The sequence below is a fragment of the Macaca nemestrina genome, chromosome 11 (genome assembly GCF_043159975.1).
Source record: "Macaca nemestrina isolate mMacNem1 chromosome 11, mMacNem.hap1, whole genome shotgun sequence".
NCBI classification, from domain to species: domain Eukaryota; kingdom Metazoa; phylum Chordata; class Mammalia; order Primates; family Cercopithecidae; genus Macaca; species Macaca nemestrina.
The window spans coordinates 6599343-6620259 of record NC_092135.1 but is presented as its reverse complement, the minus strand read 5'-3'; the positions used below and the strand labels follow the sequence as shown (position 1 = coordinate 6620259).

At 36.2% G+C, this 20917-nt stretch overlaps 1 protein-coding gene across 2 annotated transcripts in view; it reads left to right on the top strand.

Moving 5' to 3' along the window:
* Positions 1–20917, top strand: part of LOC105492445 (contactin associated protein family member 5) — a 909336-nt gene that overhangs the window by 444847 nt on the left and 443572 nt on the right. For both annotated transcript variants that reach the window (XM_071072554.1, XM_071072553.1), the window contains exon 7: positions 20588–20731. In XM_071072554.1, the coding sequence (XP_070928655.1) occupies positions 20588–20731 (144 nt within the window). The remainder of the gene's footprint in view (positions 1–20587; positions 20732–20917) is intronic.

Below are 20917 nucleotides of genomic sequence, written 5' to 3'. Positions count from 1 at the left end.
GTGGCCAGATCCAGAAGAGAGATAACAATCACTACATCTCGGCTCTCAGAAAGCCACATCCCTAGGAAAAGAAGGAGAGTACTACATCAAGGAAACACCCAGTGGAACATAATGAACTGTACAACAGCCTTGTGTCCTAGACCTTCCCTCTTACATAGACTACCCAAATGAGAAGGAATCAGAAAACCAACTCTGGTAATATGACAAAACTAGGTTCTTTAACACCTCCCCCAAAATTACAGTAGCTTTCTGGCAATGGATCCAAACCAAGAAGAAATTCCTGATTTACCTAAAAAATAATTCAGAAAGTTAGGTATTAAGCTAATCAGTGAGGCACCAGAGAAAGTTGAAGCCTGATGTAAGGAAACGAAAAAAAATCATATGAGAAGTGAAGGGAGAAATAGTCAGTGAAATAAATAACAAATAAAAAACAATAAAAACTTTCAGAATCAACACAAAATGCTCTCAAAATTCTCAACAATAGAATGAAACGAGTAGCAGAAAGAGCTTCGGAGCTCAGAGACAAGGTTTTTGAATAAACCCAATCCAACAAAGACAAAGAGAAAAGAATAACAAAATATGAATAAATCCTTCATGAAATCTGGGATTATGTTAAACAATCAAACCAAGAATAATTGGCATTCCCAAGGAAGAAGAGAAATCTAAATGTTTGAGAGAGTAATCAAGGAAAACTTTCCTGGCCTTGCTAGAGAACTAGACATCCAAATACAGGAAGTTCAAAGAATGCCTGGGAAATTCATCGCCAAAAAATTATTGCCTAGACACATTGTCATCAGGTTGTCTAAAGCTAAGATGAAGGAAAGAATCTTAAGAGCCATGAGGCAAAAACACTAGGTAACCTATAAAGGAAAACCTATCAGATTAACAGCAGATTTCTCAGCAGAAATCCTGCAAGCTAGAAGGGATTGGGCCTTATCTTCAACCTCCACAAACAAAACAATTATCAGCCAAGAATTTTGTACCCAGCAAAACTAAGCTTTATAAATGAAGGAAAGACACAGTCTTTTTCAGACAAACAAATGCTGAGAGAATTGGCCACTACCAAGCCTGCACCATAAGAACTGCTAAAAGGAGCTCTAAATCTTGAAACAAATCCTGGAAACATGTCAAAACAGAGCCTCTTTAAAGCATAAATCTCACAGGACCTGCAAAACAAAAAATACAGTTAAAAAAACAAAAACAAAAAACAGGGTGTACAGGCAACAAATAGCACGATGAATGGAATGTTATCCCACATCTGAATACTGACATTGAATATAAATGGCCTAAATGCTGCACTTAAAAGATAAAGAATTGCAGAATGGATAAGAGTTCACCAACCATCTGCTGCCTTCAAGAGACACATCTAACATATAAGGACTCACATAAACTTAAAGTAAAGGGATGGAAAAAGACGTCCCATGAAAATGGACAACAAAAGCGAGCAGGGGTAGCTATTCTTATATCAGACCAAACAAACTTTAAAGCAACAGCAGTTAAAAAAGACAAAGAGGGTCCTTATATAATGATAAAAGGCCTTGTCCAACAGGGAATTATCACAATCCTAAATATATATTCACCTAAGTCTGGAGATCCCAAATTTGTAAAACAATCCCTACTAGACCTAAGTTATAGACAGCAACTAAATAATAGTGGGGGACTTTAATACTCCACTGACAGCACTAGAAAGGTAGTCAAGACAGAAAGTCAACAAAGAAACAATGGATTTAAACTACACCCTGGAAAAAATGAACTTAACAGATATTTACAGAACATTCCACCCAATAACCACAGACATTCTATTTAACAGTGCATAGAATGTTCTCCAACATAGAGGAAATGATAGGCCACAAAATGAACCTCAATAAATTCAAGAAAACTGAAATTATATCAAACACTTGCTCAGACCATGGGGGAATAAATCTGAAAATCAATGCCAAAAGGAACCTTCAAAATGATGCAAATACATGGAAATTAAATAACTTGCTCCTAAATGATCATTCAGTCAAAAATGAAATCAAGATGGAAATTAAAAAGTATTTTGAACTGAATAAATGACATTTGTGACACAACCTATCAACACCTCTGGGATACAGCGAAAGCAGTGCTAAGAGGAAAGTTCACAGCCCTAAATGCCTACATCAAAAGTCTGAAAGAGCACAAGCAAACAATCTAAGGTCGCACCTCAAGGAACTAGAGAAACAAGAACAAACTCAACTGAAATCCAGCAGAAGAAAGGAAATAATCAAGATCAGAGAAAAAGTAAATGAAATGGAATTTTAAAAATACAAAAGATAAATGAAACAAAAAACTGGTTCTTTGAAAAGATAAATAAAATTTATAGACTATTAGCAAGATTAACCAAAAAAAAGAAGAGAAAAAATCCAAATAAGCTCTATTAGAATTGAAACAAAAGATATTACAACTGACACCACAGAAATACAAAAGATAATTAAAGACTATTATAAACACCTTTATGCACATAAACTAAAAATCCCAGAGGAGACGGATAAATTCCTGGAAAGATACAACCTTCCTAGCTTACATCAGGAAGAATTAGATACTCTGAACAGACCAATAACAACCAGCAAGATTGAAATGGTAATCAAAAATTACCAAAAAAACAAGTCCAAGACCAGACAGATTCACAGCAGAATTCTACCATACATTCAAAGAAGAATTGATACCAATCCTATTGACACTAATCCACAAGATAGAGAAAGAGAGAACCCTCCCTAAGTCATTCTATGAAGCCAATATCACTCCAATACCAAAACCAGGAAAGGACTTAACCAAAAAGAAAACTACTGACCAACATCCCTGATGAACACAGATGCAAAAATCCTTAACTAAACACTAGCTAAACAAATCCAACAACATATCAAAACAATAATCCACCATGATCAAATAGGATTCATACCAGGGATGCAGGGATGGTTTAACATACTCAAGTCAATAAATATTATACACCACATAAACAGAATAAAAAACCAAAACCACATGGTCATCTCAAAAGATCAGAAAAAGCATTTGGCAAAATCCAGCATCTTTTTATGATTAAAACTCTCAGCAAAATTGGCATGCAAGGGACATACTTCAATGTAATAAACGTCATCTGTGACAAGCCCACAGGCAACATAATACTGAGTGAGGAAAAGCTGAAAGCATTCCCTCTGAGAAATGGAACAAGACAAGGATGCCCACTCTCACCACTCCTCTTCAACATAATGCTGGAAGTCCTAGCCAGAGCAATAAGACAGGAGAAAGAAATGAAGGGCATCCAAATCAGTAAAGAGGAAGTCAAAATTGTAGCTGTTTGCTGATGTTATGATTGTTTACCTAGAAAACCCTAAAGACTTATCTAGAAGCTCCTAGAAATGATAAAATAATTTAGCAAAATTTCTGGATACAAAATTAATGTAGCTCTTCTATACACCAACAGTGACCAAGCTGAGAATCACATCAAGAGCTCAACCTCTGTAACAATAGCTGCAATAAATAAATAAATAAAATACTTAGGAATATACCTAATCAAGGAGGTGAAAGACCTTTACAAGAAAAACTACAAACACTGCTGAAAGAAATGATAGATGACACAAAAATGAAAACACTTCTCATGCTCATGAGTGGGTAGAATCAATATTGTGAAAATGATCATACTGCCAAGTTACATACAAATTCAACACAATCCTCATCAAAATACCACCATCACTCTTCACAGAATTAGAAAAAACAATTCTAAAATTCATATGGAACTGAAAAAGAGCCCACATAGCCAAAGCAAGACTAAGCAAAAAGAACAAATCTGGAGGCATCACATTACCTGATTTCAAACTATACTATAAGGCCATAGTCAACAAAACAGCATGGTACTGGCAGAAAAACAAGCACATAGACCAATGGAACAAAATAGAGAACCATAAATAAACCTTAATACTTACAGCCAACTGATCTTTGACAAAGCAAACAAAAACATAAAGTGGAGAAATGTCACTTTATTTAATAAATGGTGCTGGATAATTGGCAAACTGCCTGTAGGAGAATGAAACTAGATCCTCATCTCTTAACTGTCTACAAAAATCAACTCAATATGAATCAAGGACTTAAATCTAAGGCCTGAAATTATGAAAATTCTAGAAGATAGCATTAGAAAAACCCTTCTAGACATTGGCTTGGTCAAAGATTTCATTACTAAGAACCCAAAAGTAAATGTAATTAAAACAAAGATAAATAGCTGGGACTTAATTAAACTAAATAGCTTTTGCACAGCAAAAGGAATTCAGCAGAGTAAACAGACAACCCACAAAGTGGGAGAAAATCTTCACAATCTATACAATCTTTGTCCCATCTGAAAACTATAAAAATTCTAGAAGATAACATTGGAAAAACCCTTCTAGACATTGGCTTGCAAGAACCCAAAAGCAAATGTAATAAAAACAAAGATAAGTAGCTGGGACTTAATTAAACTAAAGAGCTTTTGCACAGCAAAAGGAACAGTCAGCAGAATAAACAGATAACCCACAGAGTGGGAGAAAATCTTCACAATCTTCACAATTTTTGTCACATCTGACAAAGGACTAATATCCAGAATCTACAAAGAACTCAAACAAATTAGCAAGAAAAAAACAAGCAATTCATCAAAAAGTGTGCTAAGGACATGAATAGACAATTCTCAAAACAAGATATACAAATGGCTAACAAACATATGAAACACTGCTCAACATCACTAATGATCAGGAAAATGCAAATCAAAACCACAATGCGATACCATCTTACTCCTGCAAGAATGGTCATAATCAAAAAATCAAAAATAGTAGGTGTTGGCATGGATGTGATGAGCAGGGGACACTTCTGCACTGCTGGTGGCAATGTAAACCAGTACAACCACTATGGAAAACAGTGTGAAGATTCCTTAAAGAACTAAAAGTAGATCTACCATTTGATCCAGCAATCGTGCTACTAGGTATCGACCCAGAGGAAAAGAAGTTATTATACAAAAAAGATACTTGCACACACATGTTTATAGCAGCACAATTTGCAATTGCAAAAACATGGAACCAACTCAAATGTCAAATGCCCGTCAATCAATTAGTGGATAAGAAACCATTATATATATATATATATCATATGTATGTGTCATATATCATATATATATGATGGAATACTACTCAACCATAAAAAGGAATGAATTAATGCCATTCACAGTGACCTGGATCAGATTGGAAACTATTATTCTAAGTGAAGTAACTCAGGAATGAAAAAGCAAACATCATACGTTTCTACTTGTATGTGGTTGCTAAGCTATGAGGATGCAAAGGCATAGGAAAGACACAGTGGACTTTGGGGGCTCAAGGGAAAGGGGTGAGAAGGGAGTGAGAGATAAAAGACCACAAATTGGGTGCAGGGTTTACTGCTCAGGTGGTGGGTGCAGCAAAATCTCACAAATCACCACCAAAGAACTTACGTAACCAAACACCACCTGTTCCCCAATAGCCTATGGAAGTAAGAAAAACAAATAAATAAATAAATAAAGCTAAACAATCATACTTTTAATAATAAGCTAAAAGTTGCTACAATTTTTTAAAAAAAATAGGTAACAATGAAAAAATAGGTAAAGAAAAGGAACACATGAAAATACAAATGACTTTCATATGTATGGAAAGATGCTCAGCCTCACTAATGAAAAAAGAAATGTTAACCCACACTAAAATATTTTTAACTTATATTGTAAAGACCAACAGTTATAATATACCATGGTGACATGGAAGAAAATGGAAATATTTTATACACTGTTGATGGCACTATAATTAATAATATATAAAATAAAGGGCGATGTTATTCAAAACTGGAAACAAATGCTCTTCAACCCAATAATTCTTTTTCCAGCAATTTGTCCTATAATTATTAGCAAATGTTTGCAAAGGAATATATGCTAGGTATAATACCAGATTTGAAATTACCCACAAATTTATCAAAAAAGGGTTTGATTAAAAATTGTAGTCAGCCCTGCATGGGAACAGCTTTGCCACAGTGCTCCTTGCAGGTACCCAGAGTCCACTCAGCCACAGGCTTGCACCACAGCTGATCTGAGTCTTGCCAGGATACCTCAAAGTGCAAGAAGGTGAGGGCCAGCAAATGGCTGCTCCAAAAACTCATATCACTTGCCTCCCCACCCCTGTGGGAGGCCACCATGTTTCTCATCACCTCTCAGATTGTGATAAAGGGTGGGGTTCTCTGCCCTCTCCTCTCAGAATAGAGCTGCATAACACAAAATCGTTTAGCTCAATCAAGAATTGGGTTCTTGGCTGGGTGCGGGTGGCTTATGCTTGTAATCCCAGCACTTTGGGAGGCTGAGGCAGGTGTATCACCTGAGGTCAGGAGTTCGAGACCAGCCTGGCCAACAACATGATGAAACCCCATCTCTACTGAAAACACAAAAATTACCTGGGCATGGTGGCACACACCTGTAATTTCAGCTACTCGGGAAGCTGAGGGCTGAGGCAGGAAAATCTCTTGAACCTGGGAGTCGGAGGTTGCAGTGACCTGAGATCACACCACTACACTCCAGCCTGGGCAACAACAGTGAAATTCCTCTGTCAAAAAAACAAACAAACAAACAAAAACCAACAAACCTGTGTTCTTAGCAATGGGAATCCCACAGCCCATGTTGTGGTCATCTAACCCATTTTGTTTAGATGTCATCCTTCTTGGTATCTACAGCAACGGTGCATGACTATTCTTTGCTTAGCTGTTTGTGCAAATAAAAAACTGTCTGAATCTAAATGACTCTTTTATCTTTACCAGTCTATTGGTCAGGTTTTGGTCTTAGGTTCACCTTATGTATTGGTGCCTGACAAACCTCTACGAAAGAGTAATGTACTCATTAAAAAGAATGAGGCAATCCTATATGTTCTGATACAGAATCATCTCCAATATAAATTGTTAAAAGAAAAAATATCAATGTGCAATGCAGTGTAAACAGCTTTTTTTGTGTTTAAAAAACAGAAAAGAACATATAAACATGAAAGCACATATAGGCATAGAAATTTCTGAAACGATACTAAAGCAAGAGGTAAGTTAGAATCTCAGAGAGGAGGACAAAAAAGGAAGAAAGCCTTACTTTTTACTGCATACCCTCTTTAAACTTTCTGAATGTTTTACTCCATCTAGAAAAGTACTTTAAGGAGAAACTGAGGCAATAGAAAGAATACATCATTTAAAAGACAGTTCATATATTTGTTTTAAAGTTGCATGCACTGATTTATTTTTATTTATAGCTTTCTTTAAAAACACGTATTACTTTATAATACATAATTAAATAAATTTATTTTTTAAATTATCTATCTCATCATCTCTAGCCCAGCCATAGAATTTAAGCTCATCATAAAGAATGAGATTTTCTTCTTTACTTTCATTTACTTCTATAGCAGTATGCCTGACACATAAAATACACTCTGTAAAAAGTTGTTGAGTAATTGGATGAATTTTATTTCTGTAAATTATAAATGATATTAATCTGCATTCTACATTCTTCCCTTAATAAGTTCCTAATAGGTTCTCCATGCTCAGAGGCCACCCCTTGTTGTCTTCCTTACTTATGCTTAGCATTGCCTAATGGACATCTCTCTAATAACTCCGACTCGAATTGAAAACTTGCCAGATATAATAAAACTATTTATTTGGTGATCCTATGATAGAATAATGATAGATCCTTTGTTTCCTTTGGAAAGGCAGCTGCAGGGTTAAAAGTGAAGGCCTACATCGAGGAAAATAAACTGAAAAAAAAAAAGAAAAAGGAAGCAAGTAGATACAAAGGAAAAATAAGAAAAAAATAAAATAAAGAGTCATTATTATGTACGGCATTTTAAAATTGTGTTTAACCACCCAAAGCAGCCCTGTGAGAAAGGCTATTATCTCCTATATCACAAATATAAAAACAGGATACAGAGAAGTTGAAGAAGTCTTCAATCCCTATTCCTCAATAGCCACCAAGGAAAACAAACAGGATTTGAGCCCAGGTCTGTGTGACCGTTTGAGCAGAAGTTTATCTGGGGAGCAGGTTTTCCCTCTGAGGAGAGAGAATCAATGTCTGGAGATACAAACACAGACTCTGGGACTTGCCCTGGGCTCTGCCTGTGTATAAGACATGAAATCACATTACTTAGTGCCATTTTCCTTCTAGTTTTAAATGTAAGATTATTGTGATTTGTGGACTTGCTAATCTTACATTTCATCAAGTTTTGTATGAGTGAAATAAGATAAAGACTTCTCTTAAATGTGTTAAAAGTAGATTAATTGTTTTGCATATGATGAAGGGAATATCTTAATACCAGTATTATACAAAAATGCATTGTTTTCATTAACATGAACTAAAGGAGCAAATGGTAACATATCTTGTTTTCTATTAGTTGCTATTAGCGGGATGCTAGTAGCTTTTCATTAGCATGCTACTTCTAGTGGAAGTAGCTAGTAAGATATTTGGAGACTGGCTAAATGTGGGCTAAATTACTGTAATCCTCAATAAACTCATAAGTTAGCCAAGCCCCTCTAGGGTGTTTGTAAGCCTGAGGCAAGAGTACAAACAGAGAACCACGTATGAATCTAAAGAGTTACAAATCAAGCTAAAAAACTAGTGAATCAAATATGCTCTACTCCCCTCCCTTGACAGATAGACATCCCTTCACGTCCACATCCCGCAGGTCAAAGTTCTGCCCATACTGCAGACAGCTGCCTGCTGGCCACCCCTCAGGAAGGCAGATGAGGGAAGAGAACAGTGAAGACCTTCGAGGGACTATCAGAGCTGTTGAGGCAGGAAACTGGGTGTTGTGTGGGGAGATGGTGTTCTGGAAGGTGGTGGCAACTTCCTGTAGTCATCTCCCCTGGGCTCATAAGGCCCTGCCCTTGTGACACAGGATATGACCGAGGACGACCACAGTGGGACCCTCTAGGAACCCAGTTCAGGGCAGGAAGCCCCACTGGCATGGGTATAAGGGGGATGTGAAAGGAGGATTTCCATTGAACTCTTTGCTTGAATACTAAAATGTACATAATTTACCTCATTGGCCAAAGAATCTAATGTAAAAATATAGTAAATTCATTCAGACAAAAATTATAAAATGTATGTTAAGCATAGGGCTGTGTCAGCAGCTGATGTCTGTCAGTCTGTGAAAAATACCTATTTAGAGAAAGGAACCAGAGGTCTGGCAATTGATCAGATTTAAACCAGGAGCAATAAGGACAACCAAAACAATAAGAAAAATGGTCTGAATACACCGCTGGTGCAAAACCAGAAGGTAGTTTGAGAAGATAGGGCTGCCCTATCAGACAGAAAATACCAGGAGCTGATTTATGCCGTTAAGAAAACATGGGTGGTGTCTGCTGCTATCACTGTGCCCCAGTTCTGCTTTTCACCTCCTCCAGGGCTGCAAAACGCTCACCAAACAGCATGGACCAGTTTGCTCAATTTGGCTGAGACAAGGGGGCAAATTGTGCCAGGTTTCCGAGAACGGAGAGAGCTGTGAGGATATGGAACATTTAGTTTTAACAATGGCAATGTTTCAGGCAAATCAGGAGAATTTGGTCACCCTAGCCTGGGATTTTTCATTAAGAAGGCTACTCAGTGGAACCAGGCGTAGAAGAATCTAGGGGGAGACTGTGTGCGTGGCACTTATAGTTGGGGCTCTAGATTGAAGGTTGTGGAATTCCAGCTCTTCACCTTGTGGCTGCGAGGTCTCATTCAAGCTGCTGAACCTCTGTATGCCGTCATTTTTTTCACCTGTAAAATGGAGCAAGTCAGAGTAGCCAACTCAAAGTTGAGAGAAAAAATGAAAGTCAGCTCTAAGCATGGTGCCTGATATATAAACATGATCAATAAGTCTTACTATTGCTATTACTAAAACAATACTTTGAGAGAGTGCTGAGGGTTGAACAAGAGAGACCAAATCCTGGTGAAATTTAAGGGCAATTATTGGGGTTGGGTCACAAGTCATAGGCAGAATGTAGTAAGAGGGATGTGAGCCTGGAGCACTGGGGCAGGATGCCAGGGCATGGATGAAGTGAGGGAGCATAGGCAGTTTCTAAATGAGGAGCACTATCAAGAACAGTGCTTTCTCTTATTCAGTGCTGGGCTGTGTCTGGGTAAGAAATCGCCCACTCTCTATCACTGGCAAAAAATAAATAGGATAAATTTTTTTTGCAGAAAAAAGGGAGACACTGGAAACTTGTGAAATGATAGATGATAAAACCAATAAGGAAGAGGTAATTGTTGGTAAAAATGTAAGCAATTGCCTCCACTCATTATTTGGCTCCAAAGTAGAAGCAAAACTAAGACAAGATGTGTACTACTAGCATATTAAAGTTACAGACATCAGAAGTTCCAAAGATGGGACAGGCTGAGTCATTCATCCAATCAAACAGTAAAACAGAAGCTATGAAATGATGACCCTGGGCAAGATTTGGAAAACCATTGTCCAATTTTGCCTATATGCTGTTTTACTTTCTTTTTTAAATACCCAACATTCAGGCTAATTTTAAAAATCAAGAGATTTAACCAGAAAATTGGAATTTCTGTCCTCATTTGTAATGGCAGAAATTAATCAGCCCTTGACTAGTATCCCAAAGGTTGATGATGGTGGGCTTCTTCTGAAGGGCCATGAGCTTTGCATGTACCTCAGCAAACGCCCAGCCAGTGTAAGTCTTAAAAGCTGTAAAAGAAGACAGCAGTTTGGATCATTTTTTATACCTGTTTCTTTAAGAAGTAGACTGTCAGAACAAAAGTGAGACAAATATTTACAACTGAGAAATTTCAAAAGTATCAGATATTCAAGTCAGATACAAACTGGGGTCTTTAGAACAGGAAGGCTCCAAATTTAAACAGGGCCAGAGAAAAAGCCAACAAGGGAGGAATGAATTCATTGCCATGGAAGTAACATCAAAGATTGAAAAAGAGACAAGCAAATACCAGACCCCCTCTGCCCCGAAAAAAAAAAAAAAAAAAAAAAAAAGCAAACAAATAAAAAACAACCAACCAAACAAAAATATAATAAGATCAAAGAAAAAGAGAGTGGCAGATTCTGGGACCTCATGCGTTTAACATCAATGCAGGCTTTCTCCTGGGATTTATCCTGTTGGAGCTCACCTGTGACAATAGCAAATCCAGCAAGTTACCAGATGGACTATGTTGTCTAAGACACTGAGACTGTGAGTGAAACTTTGCAATCTAATACCTGGCAATGTTGACCACCAAGATCAATGAAAGGCCCACCATTCAATGACCACTAAGATCAATGAAAGGCACCTATTCAATATGCCAAGACCAAGCAAGAAAGAAAAGTAAGAAAAGAAAGAGACCAAATTGCCAAAAAGGACAATAAGGCAAAAGCCGATTTAGGAGCAAGTTGCCAGTGTTCTTTTTAAAATCCAATTTAACAAATATCTGTTGCATCTATTAATGGTTTAATCATATCTCTTGGAATTACATATTCAAAAATGAATCAGATATTATCTGTGTCTTTGAGAAAATTTTAGGGAGGTATCCCAAAACATTCAACAAATATTTCTTTCAGCATCTACTGTGTATCAAGTTTCCCTTCAAGTAGGTGAAATGTCTCAATGTAAAAGAGAAGATTCCTACCCTCAGAGTGCTTGCATTCTAGCAGGAGAGGCAAACTATAAAGAATAAACACAAGTAAATGAATTATATAGTAAGTAAGAAGATAATAAATGCTATGAGAAGAACAAAAATAGATGAAAGTAATGGATCTAGGAGTTCTTGGAGGAAACGAGATTGCAATTTTAGATATGTCAGTCAAGGTAGGCATCATTGAGATGGTGCCATTTGAGAAGAGACAAAAAAAGTCAGTTTTCCAGGATGCTGTCTGAGAGTGCTTGCTCAGGGTATTGATCCCTTTTACCTACCACAACTAGGCTCCATTTTTCATGCTTCCACCACCTCTCATGTGAGGCCAAACTATACCTCTTTGATCTAATCTTTGCCCTTTTCGTTTAATTATTTATTTATTTTTCCATTTTTACTTCAAGAAAATAATTTTCTGTAAAGGTGATTATGATTTTTCTCTGAAAATCCTTCAGCAGAATAGAGTAACTATTCTCTGAAAATCCTTCAGAAAATGGAATAATTATCTATTCTTTTCAGCCTACCATTCAAATATCCTATTCCATGGTACCAACTGATCTTGCTTACTTTATTTGTGACTTAAAATTTGATGGTTTCCTGTAGTTTTTGGTCACTAGTATGCTTACATTGTTTCTATTATACTTTGCCTTCCATCTGTCTGTTGGAGGATGAATTTGTCTTTAGCGACTGGCCCTACATTTTTAGATAGAGGCAGTGTGTGATTTATCCTTAATTCTACCACAGGGCCTTGAATCATGCTTCACAAAAAGTAAGGGATCAACAACTACTAAGTGAATCGAATTTGTGTCAAACAATTAACTTTTTCAAGTGTTTCTAAGAGTTGGTAACAGAATAATAAGAATAAAAGAGTTTTTGACCAGTGTTCACTGAAAATTACTGGTCAGATAAGACAGATTTTGTTCAGAAAGTCTATGACAACTGTAAGTTGCCAATGAATGGATGAGCACATTATCTAATGGAAGCAGGATGTCCAGATCAGTCTTCCGTATATTGAAGGCCCTGGGCCATGTCATACAGATTATGTACTCAGAAATACAATCTCCATTCAGTATCATCCACAGCTGCCAAATAATGAAATATTCTAGAATCTGAATAGAAAGGCATAATCAGATCTTTGGCATCCTCGGAAATGAAATCTATGAAAGAAAATTAAAAATGATTAAAAGCGGGTTTGAAATGCAGACAAAGGTGCACCAATTAAATATATACAGAAAGAAAGCAGAAGGGGAAAACTAGTACCTTTGAAAGTAAATATTAAGATCAAAAGAGGCTGTTGTAAAATAATCATTATGGTCTCTAATTAAAACGCTTGTGCTAACCCTATGTGTATAGCACATAAAATATCAATAAATGCAAAAGTAAAAGACTTCCGATTGTTACTATGTGGATATTGGTTAATAGTGCCCTGATGTGAGTACCTGTGTTGCAGTTCCAACTTGCAGAGGCCCTAGAGCCAGGCTGAGGAAGATGGTTGTTGGTTTAACCAGTTATGCTGCCAGATGAATGAACTAATGGACAGAGTTCAACAGGAAAAGCCAAGGTTGGGAACGTTGGAGGGAGCCAATGAGAAGCCAGCAGAACTAAGCTGGAGAATAGCTTGAGGATGATCCGTATTCAACTTTTGCAAAGAGTAGTTACAATAACTCGGCCAGCCCAAGTCTTCCATAGTGGTAATTCTTATATGGAGGGCTTGACGGAGAGAAACAGCTTAGAGGAAGATTTTAATTTTTATTTCAAAGTTTTGGTAAATCAGACAAAAATATGAAAACAGATGATCTGAGGGATATATTTATTAATGTAGAATTAAGAAGTGTGTAGCCTATGTGTTTATAAAATATTCAGAAAAGAAAAACATCATTATATGAAGCAAATGTCTCCAGTCTAATTTACTCTGATAATGGACTAAACCTATAATTCAATAGTAGAATTATAACTTCCAATTCTCAGCTACTTAAAACATCTAAAAATCTAAATTGGGTTGAAAATTCACACTCATATTCAAATGCACATGAAAACGGTTTTGCTTCTTTTCCCTAACTGGATTCAATATGCTCATCAGCCTCTGTTGCTTCTAATGATAGAAAAATCTAACCTTGGTGATGAATAATAATTAGTTAATGATTATTTAAAACGTAGTGCATTATTGGGTATATACTGGGTTATGTGGTGATGTTCTCTCTGTACTTTTTTCATCTTCCCTCAGCAGATCACTAACGGGGTGGTTTGTTTATTGTGCTGCATCAAGGGAGTCATGCCGTTCACGAGTCCCACGTGTTTGGAGGCAAAAGAGTTGCATGACAGCTTTTGTTGCTGTTGTCAGTAGGACTTGCCTTGGTGTACTAATCAGGGTTCTCTAGAGGGACAGAACTAATAGTATACATGTACAAATTAAAGGGAGTTTATTGAGGAGAACTGACTCACACAATCACAAGGTGAAGCCCCATGGTAGGTTGTCTGCCAGTTGAAGAACAAGAAAGGTGGTAGTGGCTCAGTCCAAGTCTTAAAACCTCAAAATAGGGCAGCCAACAGTGCAGTCTTCGGTCTGTGGCAGAAGGCCCAAGAGCCGCTGGCAAACCACTGGTGTAAGTCCAAGAGTCCAAAACCCAAAGAACTCAGAGTCTGATATTCAAGAGCATGAAGCGTCCAGCACAGGAGAAAGATGAAGGCCAGAAGACTCGGCAAGTCAGCTTCTTCCACCTTCTTCTGTCTGCTTTTTCTAGCAGCTCTGGCAGTTGACTAGATGGTACCCACCCACACTGTGGGTAGATCTTCCTGAGGGGGAGTACTCTCCCAGTCCACTGACTCAAATGTTAATCTCTTCTGGCGACATCCGGAAACACCCAGATACACCCAGAAACAATACTTTGCATCCTTCTGTCAAGTTGGCACTTAATATTAGCCATCACACTTGGCCTAAGGGGGTGAGATGTAGTCACTAGGACTCTCCCAAACCTCCACATCCAGCTACCAGCCCTTAATACATGTACTGAGAGCTTCGGCCCATTTGTACCCTCAACCTGCTCTTCTGGTCCTGGAGACCCTCAGTAGCCTGCCTCGCACTGTGCTAGAGTGACCAGGTCACTGTGGAACCCCTCAAGCCTTTCTGCATTGCTTCTTCCTCAGCCTTTGCTAACCTGTCTTCTCCTCCCCAGCTGATTTTCTCTGGGATCATGCTGAACCTGAGACAGCTCTAACAGGCTTGCAGCCATCACTGCCATGGGTGCTTCTGGGAGGCAGTACCTTTCTGTGTTTTCCAAGATCTGTCTTGTTACCTGTATCCATATCCAGTTTCACATCCCTCAGGGAGAGCCAGAGAGCAGACCTCAAGCTACTGCCTAACTGTGCTCTTGTCTCAACCAACTTCCTCTGAAAATCTTCCACCCAGAATAGAGGAGAGATTGCTCCCTTCAGTGTAATAGGAAACAACAATTTTTTAATATATAGTACCCTCTATACTACGTGACTGGAAAAATCTCTCCACCCTGAATGTTTTAAATAGCATTGTGTTTTGCTATTTAAAAGACAGCAGCTTTCTTTCTGTTTTTTTCACTTACATTTTCCTGCAAACAATATTTTCTTAAACCATTACTGAGTGAAGTGGAACATTAATTTTTTTGAAATTGAGGAAAATAGCCAACACAAAAATAAAAATATCATTAAATATTTAAAATAATAAAAATAAGTAAAGGTAACATCCAATTAAACATATATTTTTACAGTATAAATTTGATGTATGTGAAACATTTGCAAATCTAAAATGGATTTTTTTTTTCATTTTTTACTTTTATGTTAAGTTCAGGGGTACCTGTGCAGGATGTGCAGGTTTGTCATATAGGTAAACATGTGCCATAGTGATTGGCTGCACAGAACATCCCATTTCCTACGTATTAAGCTCAGCATCCATTAGCTATTCTTTCTGATGCTCTACCTCCTCCCAACCTTCCACAGGCCCCACTGTGAGTTGTTCACCTCTCTGTGTCCATGTCTTCTTAACATTCAGCTCCCATTTATAAGTGAGAACATGCAGTGTTTGGTTTTCTGTTCCTGCATTAGTTTGCTGAGGATAATGGCCTCCTGCTCCATCCATGTTCCTGCAAAGGACATGATTTCATTTCTTTTTATGGCTGCATAGTATTCCATGGTGTATATGTACCACATTTTCTTTATCCAGTCTATCATTGATGGACATTTAGGTTGATTCCATGTGTTTGCTGTTGTGAATTGTGCTGCAATGAACATATAGGTGCATGCATCTTTAAAATAAAATGATTTATATTCTTTTGGAATATACGCAGTAATTAAATTGCTGATTCAAATGGTATTTCTGCCTCTTGGTCTTTGAGGAATCACCACACTGTCTTCCACAATGGTTGAACTAATTTACTCTCCCACCAACGTGTAAAAATATTTCTTTTTCTCCACAATCATGTCAGTATCTGTTGTCGACTTTCTAATGATAGCCGTTCTGACTGGTGTGTGATGGTATCTCATTGTGGTTTGGATTTGGATTTCTCTAATGATCAGTGATATTGAACTTTTTTCATATGTTTGTTAGCTGCATGCATGTCTTCTTTTGAGAGCTGCCTGTTCTTGTCTTTTGCCCCACTTTTTATGGGGTTTTTTTTTTATTGTGAATTTATTTAAGTTCCTTGTAGATGCTGGATATTAGGCCTTTGTCAGATAAATAGATTGCAAAATTTTTCTCCCATTCTGTAGGTTGTCTGTTTACTCTGATAATAGTTTCTTTTGCTGTGCAGACACTCTTTCGTTTAATTAGGTCCCATTTGCCAATTTTTGCTTTAGTTGTAATTGCTTTTGGCATCTTCATCATGAAGTCTTCACCTGTGCCTGTGTCCTGAATGGTATTACTTAGATTTTCTTCTGGAGATTTTAGAGTTTTGGGTTTTACATTTAAGTCTTTAATCCATCTTGAGTTGATTTTCTTATGTGGTCTAAGGAAGGGGTCCAATTTCAATTTTCTGCATATGGCTAGCCAGTTATCCCAGCACTATTTATTAAATGGGGAATCCTTTTCCCATTATTTATTTTTGTCAGTTTTGGCAAAGATCAGATGATTGTAGGTGTGTGGTCTTATTTCTGGGCTCTCTATTCTATGATTCCATTGGTCTGTGTGTCTGCTCTTATACCAGTACCATGCTGTTTTGGTTAGTGTAGCCTTGTACTATAGTGTAAAGTAGGGTAGCATGATGCCTCCAGCTTTGTTCTTTTTGCTTAGGATTGTCTTGGTTATTCAAGCTCACTTTTGGTTTCCTACAAATTTTAAAAGAGTTTCTTCTAATTTCATTAAGAATGTCAATGGTAGTTTAACGGGAATAGCATTGACTCTATAAATTGCTTTGGGCAGTATGGCCATTTTCACAATATTGATTCTCCCTATCCATGAGCATGGAATGTTTTTCCATTTGTGCTCTCTTCAATTTATTTGATCAGTGGTTTGTAGTTCTCCTTGAAGAGGTCCCTCACTTTCCTTTTTAGCTATATTTCTAGGTATTTTGTTCTTTGTGTAGCAATTATGAACGGGAGTTCGTTATGATTTAGCTCTTGGCTTGCCTGCTGTTGGTGTATAGGAATGCTAGTGATTCGTGGACACAATTTTGTATTATGAGGCTTTGCTGAAGTTGCTTATCAGCTAAGAACCTTTTGGGTTGAGACAATGGAGTTTTCTAGATATCTGATTATGTCATCTGCAAACAAAGATAATTTGACTTCCTTTCTTCCTACTTGAATAACTTTTATCTCTTTCTCTTGCCTAATGGCCTAGCCAGAACTTCCAATACTATGTTAAATAGGAGTGGTGAGAGAGGGCATCCATGTCTTGTGCCAGTTTTCAAGGTGAATGCTTCCGGTTTTTGCCCATTCAGTATGATATTGGCTGTGGGCTTTTCATATGTGGGTCTTCTTATTTTGAGGTATGTTCCTTCCATATCTAGTTTTTTGACAGTTTTTAACATGAAGGGATGTTGAATTTTATTAAAGGCCTTTACTGCATCTACTGAGATAATCATGTGGTTTTTGTCTTTAGTTGTGTTTATCCACTTTTATGGATTTGGACCCTTTCTTAATGTAAATGACTCAAATTTAAAATGTTTGAATATATCAATAAATCAACAAAGGGGATTTTGGAATACTTTTACAAAATATTTGTGGAATTTACAAGTTCACTGGTAATTTTAAATTTTCCAGAATGTTTTATGAGATTTCGGAGCCATTCACGTAATAAGTTATAAAACTCAGAGACAAATCTAGACTTGATCTAAATGCTTGACAAAAGAAAACTAGAGCTCAAACTAATTTAGTACTGAAAATATGAGCACAAATGGAACACAAGAATGGTTCAATAAGAGATAATTTGTTAACTTGCAATGTAGTAATATAATTCAACTCATCAGTAGATCAAACAAAATACTCTATTGTCTGTCACATGGATTTTTGAAATAATCATGAACAGAACGAAGCATTCATTCTTATTTAAAATAAATACATAAATAATTTATGTGTAAAAGAGCAGAAGGATATTGTCTTAATGTAGAGTCAGAACTAGTGTTATGTATACTTGAGAAATAAAATGTTTTCTTTTGTGATGGTGGTGGTGTTGATGTTACAAGTTTGTATACCATTATTATTGTTTAATATTGCTTAGAAAGTTTTGGCTAGGAGTTAGGAAGTTTTGATGGCGACAGTAAAATAGGAAATAAATGTATAAGAAATTGATTTCATATTAATGTATTTAATAAGATGATATATATATACACACACACATATATATCATATGATTACCATCATACCTTGGAGATATTGTGGATTCAGTTCCAGACTAATGCAATAAAGTGAATATTGCAATAATCAAGTGTCACAAAGTTTTTGGTTTCGTAGTACATATAAAAGATATGTTTACACTATATTATAGTCTATTAAGTGTGCAATAATCACATTATATTTAAAATATATATGCCTCAATTTAAAGATTTTTTTTCCAAAAAAAAAAAAAGCTAACACAAAGACACAAAGTGAGCACCCACTGTTGGAAAAATAGTGTTGATAGATCTATTTGCCACAGGGCTGATACAAACCTTCCATTCATGAAAACCACAAAATCTGTGAAGTACAACAAAGCAAAGTACAATAAAACAAGGTATTGCCTGCATCTCCCTCAAAAATTAAAAGAAAATTACTAAAAAGTATATGATTTAATATAAAAGTATATGCAAGTATCTGGATAAAGAAAATATACCAGCAGCAATAAGATGAGCACAGCGTTTACATGATAAAATATTTAATGAATTAAAACAATTCATATACAATGGAATCTTTGAAATCATGAAATTCATAGAAATTAATTTAATGATGGGTATGTGAACTAGAGAAATAAAATAATAACCTTAGTTGGGAGACTTTATTAGAAATTTTCTGAAAATAGAGAACAACAGTGGGTTCTTGGAAAGAAAAATGAAATATTTTAAAAACATCCATTCTTCTCCAACTAGATGTTTTAATGTAAATAATAAATTATCCATAAAAATTCTAACAAGCTAGTTAAATAAAATTATTCTGTAATTAAGCTTTAAAATGAAATAGATAAAATATCAAAGAGTTCTCTTTAAAATTTGTAGTCGTAAGTAAAAGTGGGCAAAAGGATTAATAATCCTCTTCACCTATTACACTGCATTGAGTAACTTTGTTTTTACTAGTGTGAAGCTTGTAAAAAAATCTAGAAAGAGCCTTTAGTATATCAGTAGCTATTCATGTAAGAAGACATTCTGATTGGGAGACCACATCCTCCTGAAACATTAAGAGAGAGACAGATAAAAAGAGACAGTGAACTAGAGATAGAGAAGTATCCAAATATAGATGTAGTTGAAGTACATGCTGACAGTGATATTTCAAAGCAGTAGAAAAAACTGCATTTCTCATTAAATGGTATTGCGACAAACCTGATAATATAAATTATCTCGATTCTTTTTCATAGTAGAAAAAATACTCATAACAGTACACCTTGCTTTTAAAATAATGTATCTATTAAAAAGGCAATTTGTGTTAATATTAATTAGAAATAAAAGTAGTAAAAGAAAAAAAACCCTAGTATCTCATAACCTTTCCAAAGTGAACCACTATTAAATTAGATTGGTGCAAAAGTAATTGCGGTTTTTGCCATTACTTTTAGTGGCAAATATCGCAACTGCTTTTGCACCAACCTGATGATAACAATTCAGTGTATTTCCTCCCAGACTATGCTTTATGCTCAACTTCTTATTGTTGACATCATATTTTATATCCAATTATAACTCTTACATTTTAAAATCAACATTATATTTACTTCCCATTATTTTACAGATGTTTAATAAGCATCATTATTGACAAGTGAAATTTCATCATATTGATTCTTAATTAACTGCTTCACAAAATGGTACAGAACATTTGGAATATTTCCTGTTTTTCTTCATTATAGATGACAATTGTGGACAATCTTATGCATTAGGCTTTTTGCATACAATATAGGCTTTTAAACTAGGCTCGTCTGTAGCTGAATAGAGGTATGTTTTGTTTGTCTCTTGGCTTTAGTATGGCCATATCTTTTAAGATGCTTGGATAAGAGATAATTTAAAAGACATTGATTTTCTTTTTCTTTTTCCCTCCTTCTGTAAATTATTGTTTTATTTAGTATTAAAAAGGTTCAGAAAGGAAGTGAAAATGGTTTTTTAAAATAGGCCTTTAAGAAGCAAGCAATTACAGTTATTTTTACATGGGCTAATCAGTATCCTTTTAAATGTGTAATCAAGTGGCATCTATAATTATTTGAGCCACTTGGCTCATGCATACAATTGAATCTACCAAAAACGCATGTGTTTACTTTCCTTTCCTAATCTTTCAGAGCTTGTAACTAAGAGTTTGTTTTTATTTTCACCCCAAAAGCTTAGTTTTGGAGGAATTCCAGTACCAGGAAAACCTGGGACCTTTTTAAAGAAAAACTTCCATGGATGCATCGAAAACCTTTACTACAATGGAGTAAACATAATTGACCTGGCTAAGAGACGAAAGCATCAGATCTATACTGTGGTAAGTCAACCCATCTGTTTTGTCTTGATGGTTTCTACCACTTTGGGGTAAGTCTTGCTTTCACCAGCCCATTCCTGCACCCATTGATATGTTTATCTTATGCTCTGAGTTCCCATCAGTCTCTGAGGTGACACTGGAGAGAAAGAGAATGGCAGGTATTGAATCAGTGTAAATTGCACTAGTGGA